General features: G+C 38.8%; 1 protein-coding gene across 1 annotated transcript in view; it reads right to left on the minus strand.

The window, feature by feature from the left end:
• ZPBP (zona pellucida binding protein) overlaps positions 1-19801 on the minus strand; it is a gene marked incomplete at its 5' end in the record, with an annotated part of 118341 nt that extends 98540 nt beyond the window's left edge. The window contains 3 exons of the mRNA XM_040455045.1: positions 8788-8913; positions 17884-17964; positions 19708-19801. Of these exons, the coding sequence (XP_040310979.1) occupies positions 8788-8913; positions 17884-17964; positions 19708-19801 (301 nt within the window). The remainder of the gene's footprint in view (positions 1-8787; positions 8914-17883; positions 17965-19707) is intronic.
• Positions 19802-19807: the final 6 nt, after the last annotated feature.

Consider the following 19807-nt stretch of genomic DNA (forward strand, 5'->3'; position numbering starts at 1 on the left):
ATATACGACAGCATATCTCACAGAATTGTTTTCGTGTAACAAATACAACTTAAATTACTTGAAAAAGCTATACATCCTTAAGTACTTCAAGTCATTATTCTGAAAGTGCATAACCAGTTTTGCATTTGAAAATTTTTATATTGGGGCGCCTGGGTGGCGCAGTCGGTTAAGCGTCCGACTTCAGCCAGGTCACGATCTCGCGGCCCGTGAGTTCGAGCCCCACGTCGGGCTCTGGGCTGATGGCTCAGAGCCTGGAGCCTGATTCTGATTCTGTGTCTCCCTCTCTCTCTGCCCCTCCCCCGTTCATGCTCTGTCTCTCTCTGTCCCAAAAATAAAATAAACGTTAAAAAAAAAAATTTTTATATTAAAACTCATTCAATAATTTCATATGCCCTTCATTAGAATGGAAAGTGTTGTCCCAGCAAATAATTATCTTTTTCCACTTTAAGTAAATAACATATTGCTTATAAATTTCAGGTTGAAATTTATTTTTGAATAAATATATTTCCTCAAAATAAGACACAACAGGAGTGTTCTTAGTGATGAAATTTTCATTATTAACTTGCTCAATAAAAATCTGTTCGGTTTCAGGGCACCTGGGTGGCTCAGTTGCCTGAGCATCTGAGTCTTGATTTCAGTTCAGGCCATGATCCCAGGTGGTGGGATCGAGCCCCGCACTGGGCTCCATGCTGAGCATGCTTCGGGTTCTCTCTTTCCCTCTACCCCTTTACCCTGCTCATGCTTTCTCTTTCTCTCTCTCTCAAAATAAATAAATAAACATTTTTAAAAGTTTGCTGGGTTTCCACTACATGCAAAGTCCTACTTCAGATACCGAAGGAGAAATGAATAGAGATGGATATACTCTCCCTCAAGGAATTTACACAGAATATTATGCCTTAAGAATTCCCATTTCCAAATCCTTGGATGAAGCTGAAAAAGAGGTTATAAATTGTGACTATGTTCCTACTGTAATGCTCATTTCTTTTTTGATGAAAGATTACATATTTATCATAAAATGTCTCTTTTCTAAAACAGATTAACAAGTTTTCAAGGGTTTGCTATAGATTTCAGCAGAGACAAATGCTTTATAGTAAATATGATAAAAGGTGAAGTCAGTCAAAGAAAGAGAAATACCACATGATTTCACTAGTATGTGGAATTTAAGAAACAAATGAGCACAGGGGAAAAAGAGAGAGAGAGGGGCAAACCAAGAAAGAGACTCTTTAAGAGAGAACAAACTGATGGTTGCCATGGGGGAGGTGGGTGGTGGGCTGGGTGAAACAGGTGATCAGGGATCAAGGAGCACACTTGTGACAAGCACCGGGGGTCGTACGGAGGGGCTGGATCACTACACTCTACACCTGAAATGAATATTGCACTGTGTGTTAACCGAAATTTAAATAAAAACTTCAAAAAAAAGTTTTAAATAAAGAAGAGTTAATACCGATTCTTCTCAAACTATAAAATAAAATGCCCACAGATTTTAAACACCATGAATATCATGTTGTTAATTAGGCTATGCATTCTTGGCTATAATTTTCCCAAACTAGAAGTATAAGTGCACTAATACATATCTGAATACCTATTACAATTTAAGTATTATGACGGCCAGAAAATCACATAGGACATGATCCACGATAAAGCACCCTCTCACCTTCTTATTTTTAAAACATTAAAGTGGGAGTGCGCGGGATGCTTAGTCGGTTTAACGTCCAACTCTTGATTTCAGCTCAGGTCATGATCTCACAGTCCTGAGACTGAACCCCACACTGGGGCCGAGCTGAGCGTGGAGGCTGCTTGAGATGCTTTCCCTCTCCCTCTGCCCTTCCCTCTCTCTAAATGCATGCATGCATGCATGCATGAATGAATAAAAATTAAAAGCGGCACATTTTGAAAAGATACTCAGAGGATTTCACAGCCAACAGAAAAAGCCATTGTACAACACCATTTAACAAATGACCTTTAAGTAACAGTGTTTAAATGTGAATTTCATGATGCCAAAGGAACATGCAGGCAAAGGAACAACTCAGGCAACAGCATACAGTCCATGAATAACTGAAGTCAATACTTCTTTCTCTATAACTTAGCTTGATCATCTAAAACTTTAGAGTTGGACTAGACTTCTAGTTCATGACTTACAACTCTAAAATTACATGGCAAAATTTAAGCACAATTTCATTATAACTTATTATTTAACAAAAAAATTAAGTTTGCACTTTTAGTTTCTGCTCAGATATGGAAACTGACCACAAGAACATCGACCCCACTATTACAATAAGGAAAAAGACAAATTGTCAGTTAACAATTTATCTCAAACCTATCAAAAAAACTGAGGTAAGAAGGTAACCAATAAACCTGAAATCTGGGGAGGGACAGTGACCTGTGGATAGAACCAGGACCCAAGCATTTAAGAAGACTCAGCTGAAAGTTCTCAATGATTTACTAAAAGCCAAGTGTCAACCTGTGTGAACATGTGAAACTTCTGAGGACCAGAGATACTGGGGTGCGGGGAGATGAGGTGTTACACCCTCTTATAGGGTGTACCCACAGGAACACCTCAGACTGATCAAAGAGAAGGTCAGGGGAATCCTAGGCATGACTCCCACCGGACTTGGCTCAAGGAGGGGCCCAGCAACCCTGCCAAAAGTCCACCCACACCCATTTCCCCTACTTCCTGGTATGCAACAATGATTTAATGTATAGGGAGAGAAGGAACAAAAACAGTCACCTAGAAATCTGTGGAGACTTATTGCCACTGGGGAAGTAAACATAAAGGGAAAAGAGTCTCATCCTTGAGGAACAGTCAGCAAGAAGTACTAGGCCAACACTACAGATGGAGAAGGGGTTAGAGCATTTGTGACGGCTGCCCCCACCCCGGCCACAAGCCCCAGGGACACCATACCTGCCAAAGACCAGGCTTAACCAAACATCAGAGACTGTCCCTCTCTCCCAATGACCCATCAGTAAAAGAGTCTAGTCAAAATGTAGTATAATCAAATTAGAAGAGATGCAAGAGATTCTAGATATTTTTTTTTTTAAAAAAGGAGAAAACAAAGCCAAGAAAGGAAATGTTTTCTCCAAAGACACTGGAGAAAAAGAACTTCTCATGAACCAGCCTATACCTAAAACATCTTTAACTTTATCTGACTGAAGCTTTCAATAACCACAGCAACAACCAATATTAAACCAAGATAAATTACTGACTAGATTAACACAAACTTCTAATACTAAAGACTTAATGCTATTTTTTAAAAATTTTTTAAATATTTATTTATTTCTGAGACAGAGAAAGAGCATGAGTGGGGTAGGGGCAGAGAGAGAGGGAGACACAGAATCAGAAGCAGGCTCCAGGCTCTGAGCTGTCAGCACAGAGCCCAACACGGGGCTCGAACTCACAAACTGTGAGATCACGACCTGAGCTGAAGTCGGTCGCTCAACTGACTGAACCACCCAGGAGCCCCATTAATGCTATTTTTAAAAAGGTATTTATCTCAAAGCATAAAAATCCTTACTATCTATAGTCTTATTTTATTTTATTTTTTAATTTTTTTTTTCAACATTTATTTATTTTTGGGACAGAGAGAGACAGAGCATGAACGGGGGAGGGGCAGAGAGAGACGGAGACACAGAATCGGAAACAGGCTCCAGGCTCTGAGCCATCAGCCCAGAGCCCGACGCGGGCTCGAACTCACAGACCGCGAGATCGTGACCTGGCTGAAGTCAGACGCCTAACCAACTGCGCCACCCAGGCGCCCCTCTATAGTCTTATTTTATTCAAGATGTCCAACTTTAACAAAAAACAAGGAGACATACAGAAAAGTAAGACATATTTCCAAAATACCAGGCGATGTACAGAGTCAGACTCTTAAGTGACATATATGTCAAAAATATCAGACGGTTAATTTAAAATAACAATGAGTATTAAAATATTGAATAGAAAACATAGATAATATGCAAGACCACACGGGAGATTTTAGCAGAGAAACTGAAATTACAAAAAATAATCAAATGAAAATGCCAGAACTAAAAGCAAAACAAAATGGACAAAAACAAGAACAAAAAACACAGTAACACAAAGTATTCCTTCAATGGACTCATAAAAAGATCGATACAGCTTAGGAAAGAATCAATGAGCTTCAATATAGGTCAAAAGAAACAACCCAATCTGACTCTCAAAGAGAAAAAATAAACCACCACCACCACCAGGAAGAAAGATCCAAGAGCTGTGCAGCAATATCAAAGAGCGTTACATATAGGTGATAGAAATCTCAGAAGGAGAGGAGGGACAGCATGGGAAAGAATAAATATTTGAAGACATAATGGCAAAGAATATTCAAAAATTAACAGCAAGCATCAAATTAAAGATCCAAGAAGCTGATCGGGGCGCATGGGTGGGTCAGTCGGTTAAGCGTCCAACTTCAGCTCAGGTCACAATCTCGCGGTCCGTAAGTTCGAGCCCCGCGTCAGGCTCTGGGCTGATGGCTCAGAGCCTGGAGCCTGCTTCCGATTCTGTGTCTCCCTCTCTCTCTGCCCCTCCCCCCATTCACGCTCTGTCTCTCTGTCTCAAAAATAAATATACGTTAAAGTAAATTTTTTTACATAAAAAATAAAATTAAAAAAATCCAAGAAGCTGAGAGAACACTAAGCAGAATACAAGGGAAAAAAAAAAGAGTTACGTAAAATTCAGGTCACTGAAAATGAAAGGCAAAGAAAAAAATCTTGAATTCAGTCAGAAAAAAAATGGCATGCTGTCTACAGAGGGACAGGGATAAGATAACAGCAGACTTCTCATTAGGAACTATGCAAGCAAAAAGAATACAGAGGGCCATCTTTAGAATGCTGAAAGAAATAAACTGTCAATCCAGAATTCTACAAGCAACAAAAGATAAGCAAATTTAACCCAAAGCAAACAGAAGAAAGGAAATAATAAAAATAAAAACAGAAATCAGTGAAAGTAAAAAATAACAAAATAAGAGAGAAAAATAAATCAAACCAAAAGCCAGTCCCTTGAAAAAACTGGTAAGAACATTTTTTTTAAATGTTTATTCATTTTTGAGAGACAGAGACAGAGAGACAGAGAGTACGAGCAGGGGAGGGGCAGAGAGAGAGGGAGACACAGGATCTGAAGAAGGCTCCAGGGTCTGAGCCATCAGCACAGAGACTGGCATGGGGCTTGAACTCAGGAACCTTGAGATCATGAACTGAGCTGAAGTCACTGAACCAACTGAACCACCCAGGCATCCCAAAACTGGTAAAATTTTTAAATCTGTATCCAGATAGGCCAAAATGAAAGAGAAAAGACAGAGCCAATATCAGGCAGAATGGGGCACGTCATATAGATCCTGAATATATTAAAAAGATAGTAAGACAGTATCGTAACTACTTTATGCACATAAATTCAACAAGTTGAAAGAAGACTCTAAATTGGGCAAATTCTTTAAAAGATACAAAAAACCAAAAACTCACAAAATAATGAAAAGGGAAAATTAAAATCCCATACCTCCCTCACTTAGACGGTATCTGTGAACTTTGAAGCTGGACTTCAGAGGCCCAGGACTTCAGTAAGCATCCTATTCTCTCAATGCCTCAGTTTTTTCACACCCAAAATGGACAGAATGACTGTACTTTACTGCAGAGGGCGGTCAGTATGGATAAACGTGTCTGTGGGTATATTTATACACATGACAAACACATAAAGAAAAGCCAGGGAATAATTCTGTAAATGTTCACAGTAGTGTTTACCTGACCAGTGTTTGGGGACAGAAAAACGGGACTTTTAAGCATCTTATTAGGAGTGCAACGGTCTTCTTAACGATGTATCCTGCAGGTTGTAGGATGTCTGTTTTACCGTATTGTGACTTGCATATATCTTATATACATCTGTACACATGATGTGATTCATTCAATAAAAAATAGTACAAAGGATAGAATGTCATCTTCAATCTCAAGAAGAATAATAAGAGTGTAGTTACAGGGTAAAACTCGTGTGTGTATGTGCTTAGATATATTTAGAAAAGTGGGGAAGTCCACCCACCAAGAAGAGTTAATTAATCAGGTTGGGATCAGGGTTGGGGTAAGATGTACAAGTCTTTTTGCAAAAAATGCATTTTGTTTGTGAATAAAAAATATGGGAAGACAAACAGAGGAGGAGTGGGGGCGAGAAGAGAAAGAGGGAGAGAAGGCAGGGAGACAGGGTTGGGGGGGAACCGAACAAATCTAACATAGGTCCCCTATATTTTACAACCCATCTAAACAATCTGAATGTTTCTCTCCAGGGGCATGTGCAAGTAATTACACAATTACATGATTTCTTTTGCTAACTTTTAGGGAAACTATCTTTGGAATATTTATAAGTGTCCAAAAAGATTCTCCATTTTTCAAGCTTTAGGAAAATTAGACATTTCCAGATCTTTCTGAAATGATAATGATAGAACTAATGAGCCTGCAGACTGGTAGACAGTGAATTATGATGTGATCCTGCACTGAAATCTCAAATATGATGATGATGTCAACACCAGAATTTCCTGAGAACAGTTTTTATAAAAAAAAAAAAAAAAAAACAAACAAAAAACAAAAACACTGTACTAACATGATTTAATCCTTACTTGGAAATAACTACACATCTGAACGTCTATTTTCCTTTATGAAAGTGAGTAAAATAAAATATTGCTCTTAGTTGCAGGATTCAAAATTCAATCACATATTATACTTTTCAAGATAAACTACAGGACTGGCAACGCATCTTAGAGAAAAAAATGTTTCAGATTTCAATTTCCGAATCAAAGCAGTAACAAATTGTAAAAGAACAATTCAATAGTTAAATGCTTCTATTTTTGAACTTATGGAGTTTTAACACCAAATGTAAAATATACTAACCTACATGCTTGTACTATATAATGTGCTACTATCACAGTGCAGTAAAAATAAAATTTGATCACATCATCAGTACTGGATGCTTCTATACCTGGCCCATTTCACTGATTTCTATTAAGTGCCTGATCTCTTGGGATTTTTTGTCACTGATCTCTGCTAATCCATTCCTACTATGTTAGTACAATGAGGCAGAGACATTACACAAAGCCTAGCACAGCGCAGCCCCCAGGCAGGCACTCACTCACTAAGAGCTGAGTACTTCTCACTAAGAGCTGAGTACTTCACTCTGAAGAACCATCTCACCTCGAGAGGAGTAACTATTTAAACCTTGAGCTTCTTCAGAATCAGCATAAGTAGTTCAGAACTGTACGGCTAAGATTATTCAATTATATAAAAATATGAATTAAAACATATTACGAAACAAGTACTTCCTATGAATGTTTCCTCAGCCAAGTCTTGGTATGAATATAATGCTTTCCCCCAACCACCATAACAAAATAAACCCCCAGGTTTCCATCTACAGGCACTCTCTCCAAATACCAGTAGCGAGAGGGAGGGAGGGAGAGAGAGAGAGAAAGAGAGGAAGAAAGGAAGGAAGAAAAAAGAAAATGTAAACAGATGTAAACAGCAATAAAGACAACTTCCCGGATGGTATGCAAAAATGATTAAGTGCTTCATTGAACACATAGTTAGGATGAAAATTCATTAAGCTGGTATTTAGCAAGGCTGAACACAAGAACAGCTAAGCTGATTTATATTTTTTAAACTACACTGCAAAAACAGATCAGCAAATGAAAGATTAGAAAAAAGATAATGCATTTCAAAATAACAAAAGAAGTTGAATGGAGCAAATGTTGATCAGACCAGTCATACCAATAGTAATCGCTATGTGGAACAAAAATACTTTCGTGAGATTAAGATCTTGTTTCCTCAAAAATTTATTGAAACCATAAGGCTACCATTCACATCTGTCTCTCGAGTCTGTCTTCTCCTCTGGATGAGTAACTGATTTACTAAGTTTTCTCTTTCGTAAGCACAGCACCAGTCATACATTAATACACAATCACGGTCAAACCATGCAGTATATCTAAATGCATGTTTTTAATACCAAAGTATGAAAAGCTAAATACAGTCTTTTTTTTAATAGATTCTAATATTGAAAGTAAATTCAAATATAATCCACATTGGGGCGCCTGGGTGGCGCAGTCGGTTAAGTGTCCGACTTCAGCCAGGTCACGATCTCGCCGTCCGTGAGTTCGAGCCCCGCGTCGGGCTCTGGGCTGATGGCTCAGAGCCTGGAGCCTGTTTCCGATTCTGTGTCTCCCTCTCTCTCTGCCCCTCCCCCGTTCATGCTCTGTCTCTCTCTGTCCCAAAAATAAATAAACGTTGAAAAAAAAATTAAAAAAAAAAAAAAATAATCCACATTGGTATGGTTTTTAGTCAGAAAGAAATATGATCAAAAAATGTAAAAACTCTACTAGTAAAGACCTGAGCTGTCCCTACGTGGTGCTGTTTAAGACAAAACCATGTTTATAAATCTGCAGCTCAAAGGGCTCATTTGTATTGTCAATAAAAACCAGAATTATATCTGCTTCTTCGTACACACTTGACTAACAGAAGTCTGAATGAAGAAACCAAAATGGCTCTAAGAACTTTTTAAAAAGTAACATTTTTGTGGAATATAGGTGCTCAGAGAATTCCCCAAACTCTTAAACAGTCATCAAGTGTCTCTATCTCAGATTAAGATGTGCAAAAAATGTCTATACCACCTGCACTGTTAGACTCTAACTCCAAAGGGAAATCACAAGAAAAAACAAGTGAGGAAACATATACATATATATGAGATATGACTATTCTGTGTTCTGAGTATATTTCAGACATATCCATTGAATTATAATAGAAACAAAAGCCTACCTGAAATAATTTTTCCTTTTGGCCCATGCCACTGGAATGATGGATCTATCAGTTCCGAATTTCGCAGTCGTTGGGTTACACATAACACGTGTGGACTCTTTTGATGAAGCATAACATATACTTTCACTGAAAATACAACATTAAAATGTTCCAATAATATTTTGTATCATTTTATGCTCTATAATGCCTCACATTTTTGTAGTTTGCGTTGCATGTTTTTATAACTTTTCTCTGGGTAACTGCAATTACTTGATAAGGACTAAATTTCATTGCATTCCATATGATCACTAATACTCAAAAATATACACATGTATTATATTTGGGGGTGTATGTGGGTTTACCAATCTGAAAATAATGCATTGGGCTTTTATGCAGAGTTCATGACACTAACTTATTTTACTCTCAGGATATTATTTTAATTACAAAGTATTAAAACTAGTCTATACTAGACTGTATCTGTTTTACAAAGACACCAAACCTGAAAGGAACCAATAAATCTGTTTATATTAGCAGAATAACTATTCACATTGATGTGATACAAAGTACTGAATTTGAAAGTTATAATGTGATTAAAAAGTCAAAAAATAAATATATGCTGTGATTTTATTAAGCATTTTTCCCACTTTGCTTTAAAATTCAAAGAATCCTGATCATTAAACAAGCCAAAATTATATTCTTTAGGAGATACAAAAGGAACACAGTAAAGATTCAATTATCTTGAATTTACTCATAAGTCAGCTTATGAGTAGAAAAGGTTTTGGCATGCCAACATTTCACTGATTCACCAAATACAAAGCTTTTTGTGATCCAGTAAAGAGTTGTATCTGAGAATCAAAACTCTGCCTAACTTGAGACGGTCTCTCAAGTTTCACCATATAGTGTGATGGTTACTGAATGCAGCTTTCACTCACTCACTCCTTCATTCACTCCTTCATTTTTTAAGTAGGATTCAACAGTTACAACCCTGATATGAAACCTGAGCTGAAATCAAGAGTCCAACCCTTAACCAACTGAACCAATCTCCCCTGAATATAGCTATTAGATATAGATATTCTTCCATAGGTTAAGAAAGTTCCCTGTATGCTTAAATTATTTGTTTTTTATCATTAATTGCTGTTAAATTTTAAGCCATTTTTTTCTATAGGATGCCTGGGTAGCTTAGTCGGTTAAGCGTCCGACTTTGGCTCAGGCCATGATCTCACAGTTAGTAGGTTTGAGCTCCGCATTAGGCTCTGTGCTCACAGCTCAGAGCCTGGAGCTTGCTTCGGATTCTGTGTCTCTCTCTGTCTCTGCTCCTCCGCTGCTCGCTTTCTCTCTCTCTCAATCTCTCTCAAAAATAAATAAACGTTAAAATAAAAATGTAGGCACAAGTAGTAAAACATTGTAGAATAATCTATGTGCTGTAAGAAATCCACACTGAACTGAAATGTCCATCTATTAAGAATAAATGTAATCATATCCCATTTAAAAAGCAATAAAAAAGAAATCAGTGATACATGTTTTACAATTTAAGTTTAGAAATTAGAGTTTTAAAACAAAAACTGTGATAAAAAGTTGTGATATCAGTGAAAATGGCAGCGTAAGGAACTCTAAAAATTATCCCCTTCATAAAGGTAATACAAAAACTGACAGAAATTGTCTGGATCAACATTTTCAGAGCTCTGGAAATTACTCAAAGACTTGAAGCAACTCATGAAAAGTTTATTCAAGAAAAACAACTGAATCTTTGGCATGATGGGTTGAATTATGCCTCTCCCCAGATTCATACGTTTAGGCCCTAACCACCAGTATCTCAGAATGTGAACTTATTTGGCCATAGTGTCTTTAGAAAAGTAATCAAGTTAGGGGTGCCTGGGTGACTCAGTCGGTTAAGCGTCCAACTTCAGCCCGTGTCATGATCTCACGGTTTGTGGGTGTGAGTCCCGCGTCGGGCTCTGTGCTGACAACTGAGAGCCTGGAGCCTGCTTCAGATTCTGCGTCTCCCTTTCTCTCTGCCCCTCCCCTGCTTGCTGTCTCTCTCTCCCAAAAATAAATAAACATTAAAAAAAAAAAAAGAAAAGTAATAAAGTTAAAATGAAGTCATTACGGCAAGCCTCATCCAATACTACTGGTGTCTTATAAAAGGGGAAAATCTGGACACACGTACAAATTACAGAGGGGATGTGATGTGAAGAGACACAGGCAGAAGAAGATGGCCACCCACAAGCCATGAAAGGAGAACTGGTACAGATCTCGCAGCCCTCAAGCAGAATCAACCCTGTCTCTGTGACTGAACTTCTCCCCTCCAGAACTGGGAGACAATAAAATTGTGTTGTTTAATCCAACCACTGTGTGGCGATTTGGCAGGATCCAGGTGCACTGGTAGCACTGTAAGTTTCCTTATTCCCATCGCCCCCCTCCCTAGCTCTGCCTTAGCTCTGCCCACCGCTACACCAATCACTGTAAGAACCAGCACCCTGGTAGCCACTAGAAGGGCCAACAGGGTTGGCGAGACTTCTATGCTTCCTTCCTAGAGAACTGTCATTATTGGACTTCTCTGGCAGTTTCCTGCAAGGCTGTCTTTGCTGGATCTAACGCAAAGCACAACCACTATAAGAAGCCTTTTCCCAAAAAGTATTTTTCAAAAGCAACTAGAGAGTTTCATTTAACTTTATAAATGCCTGATGCAGTGTGTAACAGTTGGGTTAAACAGCAGGGCAACCAATAAGCTTATGAGGAAAAGCTGGAAATGACATCCACAGGAGCTTGAAAGTTCTAACATATTCCTAGCAAAGCAGAAGACCACATACATGCATGCATGGGGCAGAGGGCAGGGGTGGGGGGTGCATGCCTAAGACTCAGCATGCTCAGTCAAGAACAAGAACTTAAGTTCTTAACGTGTGGCTGAAATTGACTCTCTGGCTAGCTAATATTTAGGGTGTGCCCCAACCAGCACGCAGAGCCTCTGCAAAGACCAGGAGACTGGCTGTGGTGTTCATGAAATCTCCATCCAATGATTGGCCTAAGCTAACTGAGCATAGACTTCAGTGGCTACATGACGAACAACACAATATGTAAAGAATTAGTTCAGAAAAGTCATTAAACATACAAACAACAACAGCAAACACCAACAACATCAATATCTGATTTCCAGAGTTGCCACATTAAATTACTTAAAAAGTCCAGTTTTTAACCAAAAATATGAAACATAAAAAAAAAAAAACCACAAAAACCAGGGAGATATAGTCATAGGTGGGAAAAAAAGAAAGCAATCAATAGAAATTGTCCCTGAGGAAGCCCAAATTTTGGAATTACTGAACAGTTATTTTAAATATGATCAAAGAACATTATGTCTTAAGTACTAAAAAAAAGGTATGGAAATGTCTTCTCTCCCAACAAAGATTATCAATAATGAAACAGAAGTTATCAAAAACAAAAAACAAAAGAAATTCTGTATTAAAAAATACAATAATTGAATTGAAAAATTCACTGTAACAATCAAAAGCAGATGTAGGCAGGCAGAAAAAAGAATCCATAAACTTCAAGACAGATCAATTGGGGAGTATCCAGTGTAAGAAAGAGGGAAAAAAAATAATAAAGATAAATGAACAGTACCCAGAGACCTGTGGGAAATCATCAAACACTCCAGTATATACATAATAAAAGTCCCATGGAAGAGAGGAGAGCAAAAAGGCATAAAGATATTTGAAGAAACAATGGCAAAATCCCCCAAACTGATGAAAAACATGAATCAACACATCTAAAAAGCTCAATGAACTCAAACTAGGACAGATTCAAAGGGATCCACATCCAGACACATCATAATCATCTGCCCAAGTCCCAAAAGACAGACTCTTAAAAGCAGCAAGAGAAGCAACTTGTTACATACATATGGTCCTCAAATGAGCTGATTTATCACCAGAAACAATGAAAAACAAAGTCTGAATAGACCAAAAGCAAGGAAAGTGACTGAATTAGTAATCAAAACTCTTTCTATAAAGAAAAGCCCAGCACCAGATGAATCCACTGGTGAATTTCACCAAACAAGTAAAGTCGAACTAACAACAATACTTCACAAACTCTTCCAAAAATTAGAAGAGAAGGGAACATGTCCCAACTCATTTTATCAAATCACTAATACCCTAAAGCCAAATTCTGACAAAGACAACACAAGAAAACTATAGAACTGCTTCCCCTATGAATATAGACATAAAAGGCCTCAGAATAGTAGCAGCCAATCCTGCAGCATGAAAAAGAATTATGCTTCATAATAAACCAGGATTTATCCCAGGAATGAATGGCTAATTCAAAATACAAAAATCAGTCACCGTAATACCACATTATGTCAATATGATAAAGGACAAAAAACACACGATCATCTCAATGTATGCAGAAAAAGCATTTAACAAAATGCAACACCCTTTCACAATAAAAGCACTCAACAAACTAGGAACAGAAGGGATTTTCTCAATCTGATAAATAACATCTACAAAAAAGTCACAGCTGGGGTGCTTGGGTGGCTCAGTCGGATGGGTGTCCAACTTCGGCTCAGGTCATGATCTCACGGTCCCTGAGTTCGAGCCCTGCGTCGGGCTCTGTACTGACAGCTCAGAGACTGAAGCCTGCTTCAGAGTCTGTGTCTCCCTCTGTCTCTGCCCCTCCTCCACTCATGCTCTGTCTCTGTCTCTCTCAAAAATAAACATTAACAAAATTTTTTTAAAAAGTCACAGCTAACACCATACTTAATAGTGAAAGACTAAAACCTTTCCCTCCCCCTAAGATCAGGACTAAGACACGCATATTTATTATCAATATGGAACGGAAGGTTCTGGCTGGAGCAACTGGCAAGAAAATAAAAGGCATCCATATTGGAAAGGAAAAAATAAAACTATCTCTATTTGAAAATCCTAAGAAATGACTTCCCCACCAACTAAAAATATTGAGCTAAATAAATGATTCAGTAAGGTGACAGGACACAACATCGATGTGAAAATTCAATTATGTTTTTACATAATAGCAATGAGCAATCCAAAACCTAAATAATGAAAACTGTTCCATTTACAGCAGCATCAAAAATAATAAAATATTTAGAAATAAATTTAACAGAAGCGGTACAAGACTTGTACACTGAAAACTAGAAGACATCGCTGAGGGAAACTGAAGAATAAATAAATGGAAAGATACCCTATGTTCACGAATATAGTTAAGTTGGTGGTGCTACAAAAATTGATCTACACTTTCAATGCAATTCCTATTGACATCCCAATGGGCTTTTCTACAGAAATGGACAACCTGATTCTAGCATTAATATGGAATTGCAAGAGACCCAGAATGGCCAAAACAATCTTGAAAAAGACCAAATTTGAAGGACTCACACTTAATGATTTCAAAACAGCAATCAAGACAGCATAGTACCGGCAAAAGGACTGATAGCAATGAAATAGAATTTAGAGTCCAGAAAAAATTCATACATCTATGGCAAACTTCTACTCAACAAGGCACCAAGAAAATTCAACACAGAAAGAAAAGTCTCTTGAAGAAATGGTACTGGAACAACTGGATGTCCACATGCAAAAGAATGAACTTTGACCCCTATCTTGTACCATATGCAAATATTAATTCAAAACGGGATCAAAGACCTAAATGTAAGAGCCAAAACTATAAAATTCTTATAAGAAAATACAGAAATAAAACTTTATGACTGTTGATTAGAGGACTGTTTCCGAGATATAGCACTGAAAACACTGGTACTAAAGAAAAAAATAAAAACCGGACTTTATCAGAGTTTAAGATGTGTGCTTTAAAGCACACTATTAAAAAACTGAAAACATGTTTGTCCGTTTGCTTTATTTCTTAAATTCCACATACAAGTGAAATCATATGGTATTTGACTCTCCTTCTGACGGACTTATTTCACTTAGTATTATACTCTCTAGCTCCATCCACATCCTTGCAAATGACAAGATTTCATTCTGTTTTAGGGCTCAGTAATATTCCATTGTGTATATGTACCACATCTCCTTTACCTATTCATCTAACAACGATCATTTGGGTTGCTTACAAATGAACAAAGAAGTCCCTCCCCCCACTCTTCCTTGGCACAGTCATCAAGGCCACCCTCAGACCCCTGGTGTAGCCCAAGATCATTAAAAAGAGGACCATGGGGGCGCCTGGGTGGCGCAGTCGGTTAAGCGTCCGACTTCAGCCAGGTCATGATCTCGCGGTCCGTGAGTTCGAGCCCCGCGTTGGGCTCTGGTCTGATGGCTCAGAGCCTGGAGCCTGTTTCCGATTCTGTGTCTCCCTCTCTCTCTCTGCCCCTCCCCTGTTCATGCTCTGTCTCTCTCTGTCCCAAAAATAAATAAACGTTGAAAAAAAAATTTTAAAAAGAGGACCATGAAGTTCATCTAGCACCAGACTGATATGTCAAAATGAAGTGCAAAGCAGAAACCCAGGGGATCGGGACAGGGTGTGCAGGAGATTCAAGGGCCAGATCCTGATGCCCAACACTGGAGTGGCTTCCAGAAGTTCCTGGTCCACAACGTCAAGGAGCATGAAGAGCTGCTGATGTGCAACTAGTCTTATGTGCAGAAACTGCTCCCAATGTCTCTTCTAAGAATGGCAAAGCCATTGTGGAAAGAGCAGCCCAGCTGGCCATCAGAGTCACAAATCCCAATGCCAGTTTGTGCAGCAAAGAAAATGAATAGACAACTTGTGTGCACGTTGCGTTTGTGTTAATAAAACCATAAAACTACACAAAAGAGAGAGAGGGAGAGAGAGAGAGAGAGAGAGAGAGAGAGAGAGAGAGAGAGAGAAACTAAAAACAGACTCTTAACTACAGAAAACAAACTGATGGTTTCCAGAGGGAGGTGCTGGGGGGATGGGTGAAATAGGTGATGGGGATTAAGAGTACACACGTCTTGATAGGTTTTGAATAATTTATAGAATTGTTGAATCACTATATTGTACACCTGAAATTAATACAACACTGTATGTTAACTATACTGGAATTAAAATTTAAAGTCTTAAAAAAATTTTTTTTAAGTGAAAACACAATCCACAGTGCAGCCGCTCTAAGAAAACCGTGTGGAGGTTCCTCAAAAAATTAAAACTAGAACTACCCTATGACCCAGCAATAGCACTACTAGGAATTTATCCAAAGGAGTGCTGATTCATAGGGGCACATGTACCCCAACGTTTATAGCAACACTTTCAACAATAGCCAAATTATGTTGGAAAAAAATGGAAAGAGCCTAAATGTCCATCAACTGATGAATGGATAAAGAAGATGTGGTTTATATAGACAACGGAATACTACTTAGCAATGAAAAAGAATGAAATCCTGCCATTTGCAGCAACGTGAATAGAAGTGGAGGGTCTTATGCTAAGTAAAGTCAGTCAGTCAGAGAAAGACACATATTGTATGTTTTCACTCATATGTGGAACTTGAGAAACTTTACAGAAGACCATGGAGGAAGGGCAGGGAAAAAATAGTTACAGAGATGGAGGGAGGTGAATCCATAAGAGACTCTTAAATACAGAGAACAAACTGAGGGTGGACGTGGGGAGTCGGGGAGAGGGAAAAATGGGTGGTGGGCATTGAGGAGGGCACTTGTTGGGATGAGCACTGGGTGCTGTGTGTAACTGATGAATCACGGGAATCTACCCTCAAAACCAAGAGCACACTGTATACACTGTACGTGAGCCAACTTGACAATAAACTATATTAAAAAATAATAATAAAATAAAGATTCTACTAAGAAAAAAAAGAAAATACAATCTATAGTATTGGAGAAATTATTTGTAAATCAAATATCTAACAAGGGTTTAGCATCCAGAATGTAAGAAAAAAAAGAAAAAACCTCTTCCAACTCAATATATATATATACACACATATGTGTATATATATACACGTATATACGTGTGTATATATATATACGTATATGTGTGTATATATATATATTCAACTAAAAAATGGGCAAAGGACTTGGGCATTTATGCAAAGCAGATACCCAAATGTCCATTAAACACACGAAAAGATCTTAAACATCATTAGACATTAGGGAAATGTAACTCAAAACCACATGAAAACCCACTTCACAGACACTAGGTTAGCTATGATTGAAAAAGATGAACAATAACAAATGCTGGGAAGGATGCTGTAAAATTTGAGTCCTCATACTTTGCTGATGTGAAAGTAAAATAATGAAGACTCTGAAAAATAGTTCAGCAGTTCCTCAAATAAACATAGAGTTGCCGTATGTTCCAGGTGTATATTGAGAATTTAAAACGTGATCACACAGAAACTTTTCAGGGATGTTTGTAACAGCATTATTCAAAATAGTCAAAAAGTGGAAACCATGGTGCATCCATAGGATAGAATATTATTCAGCCACAAAAACCAATGATGTGCGGATACTTTCTATAACATGAATGAGCCTCAAAAACATTATAAGTAAAAGAAGCCAGATGCAAAGCAGCACAAAATGTATGATTCCACTTATATAAAGGTCCAGAATAGGCAAATTAATAGGATATTAGTGGTTTCCAGCAGCTGGAGAGTGACTGCTTAATGGGCACGGTATTTCTTTGTGGAGATACCAAAATGTTGTGAAATTACATACTGCTGATGGTTACACAACCTTGTCAATATACTAAAAGCTACTGGAATGTACACTTACAAGGAGGAATTTTAAGGCATGTGACTTTACCTCAGTTAAAAAAAAAAAAAGTTTTAGTTGCTATGCTTCTCATGTGACTATTGCAAAAGCTTATAAATCCAAATCCTTTTCAAATGAAAAAACTGTAGCATATTTGAACTGCATACATTTAATATCATGGCTAAAATTATACAATAACAAGCAGAAACACTATAGGCAACTTTAATTACATGACTTCTAGAAATAACTATACTTGGCCCACTTAAGCAATTACAGCAAACAGAATCAGACCTGGATGAATAAAACTATATGGAAACAATTCAAATCCATTTCCATAGAAGGAAAAGAGCCTTAGGAGACTAGGGTGTCTGTACAACATTAGCCTTTTGGACGAGATTGATAAAACCTAAACAAATGATAAATACTTTCTTAAAATTACTGAACATCTATTCGTTAATACCTGGAAAATTTGACGATCCCACTATTTTCACCGTATCCTGGGTCAAGCGAAAACCTCTTGGTAATCGAATCAAATATCCAACTATCAAGAACAAAAACAAACGATCAGCAATCTGCTTTGTTAGAAATTCCAGGGTATTCTTTAGTAGAGTATATTTACTCTACTAAATATAGAGTTATCGGTTGAAGAGATGCCAGCGAAATTACTCTACTTCCTGCTTCCCCCTACTATATCTCATCCTTGTTTTTTTTCTACATCCACTCAGAAAACTCTGTTTTTAAAGTCCCAATGCCCCACGCCTCAAGACCCAAATCACAAGTCCCTCTTCCTTGAAACCTGTATGTCCTGATCACTTACTTTCCCTCGCTCCCATCACCAGCACCTCTTCAATGACATGCACTGTACATTGTATTAGTTCTTTATGTACACATGTGATTTTTCTTGTTATAGACTCCATCAATGGTAGAACCTATGTATGTGTCAACCTATGAAGAACCAGTACCAAGCATCTTGCACATGGTACAAACTAAATAATAATAGTTGCATACAATATATTCTGATATTCTTCGGTCGTTGCTGAATGAGCAAATGGGCATAATAGTGTGCACTGACCAAGTCGTAGGAGCACTATAAAAAAAACACAGTAAGGCATATACCCAAAAACATTTAACAGAGAGGGAGGAGAGTGCAAAGAAACAAGTATGGTATTCAAAGTCAGAAAACCACTTACTGGTCTTAGGAAAGTCACCTTAAACTCTAGCATCTTCAGTTTTCTCATCTGCAAAATGGGACTGAACTGCAGATTTACAGTTACTGTAGGGGCTGAACCCAAACTATCAGATGCTATGTAAGTATCAGTCTTTTCGATTCAGAGCTTACATACTAGACACTGCCTGCTTTGTTCTATTTATTCTATCCTCAGGTCTGATCTTGTCATCGGATCAACAGGTAGCTCACACACACCCCATCACATCTAGCATAAGACCAGGGGTCAGGGTCAAGAAGCATCCTTCTCCTACTGGGTAATTAAAGGTTACGGGCTACTCCTTACATATCCTAGAACCTTACGAGCCCTGACGCCTAGACTTTGGAATAGCTCGGAATGTCTATTCATTTCTTTCCTTTCTCCTCCTTAGCCCATGCCTTCCTCCACAGTCCCTCTACAATTACATTCCTGGAGGACTTCTTTTCTCATTTCTCTTCTTTTGTACAACTTGTAGCATTTTAAGCAACTCCCTTTTGTGCTTTTTATTATTCGATTCTGGGAGAGACTTTATTAAAAAAAAAAAAAAAAGGGTCCAACATTTGAAGGCTAAACAACGCTGCCAGTTGTTTTCCAGTTACAGGACACCGGCTGAAACTCCCGCTTCACTTTTGTGTTGGCCAATAACCGAAATAACATTTTGGAAACAGGATGGAACTTCTTGGGGCACAAAGAGGGCGACAAAGGGCGGCGGGAACACGTCAAACCCTTGAACATCCCAGTCTCTCCCCCGTTTTACGACTAAAACCAGTAGATGGAGCCCCGCGACCACGGATGATCACAAAGCTCCGTGTGCAACCAACCCCGTGTGGGGCCGACAACCGCCCGGGGCCAATCGGGGAGCTGCTTCACAGCCCATCTGACTTCAAACCCGGGAGCCCTGCTGCCTGTACGGAGTCAGCCGCTGCCCCGCACAAACGCGCGTTCCCCCCGCGGGTTTCCAAGAAAACACACCCCCCCCCCCACCATGGCCGGTACCGGAGTTTCTTCGGTTCGGCGGGCGCACGTGACCCGAGGGGGGTGGGGGGAGAGAGCCCGCCGTCCGGGCGCCGGCGCCTCACCTGACGAAGACGCCCGCGCCACGAAGGCGGAGAGCAGGAGGACGACCGCGGCCCGGGAGAGCGGGGAGCCCGCGGCCCGGGCCCGCCGCCAGCCCCGCCG

This window comes from Herpailurus yagouaroundi, unplaced genomic scaffold, assembly GCF_014898765.1.
Source record: "Herpailurus yagouaroundi ecotype Mexico unplaced genomic scaffold, PumYag 214, whole genome shotgun sequence".
Classification (NCBI taxonomy): Eukaryota; Metazoa; Chordata; class Mammalia; order Carnivora; family Felidae; genus Herpailurus; species Herpailurus yagouaroundi.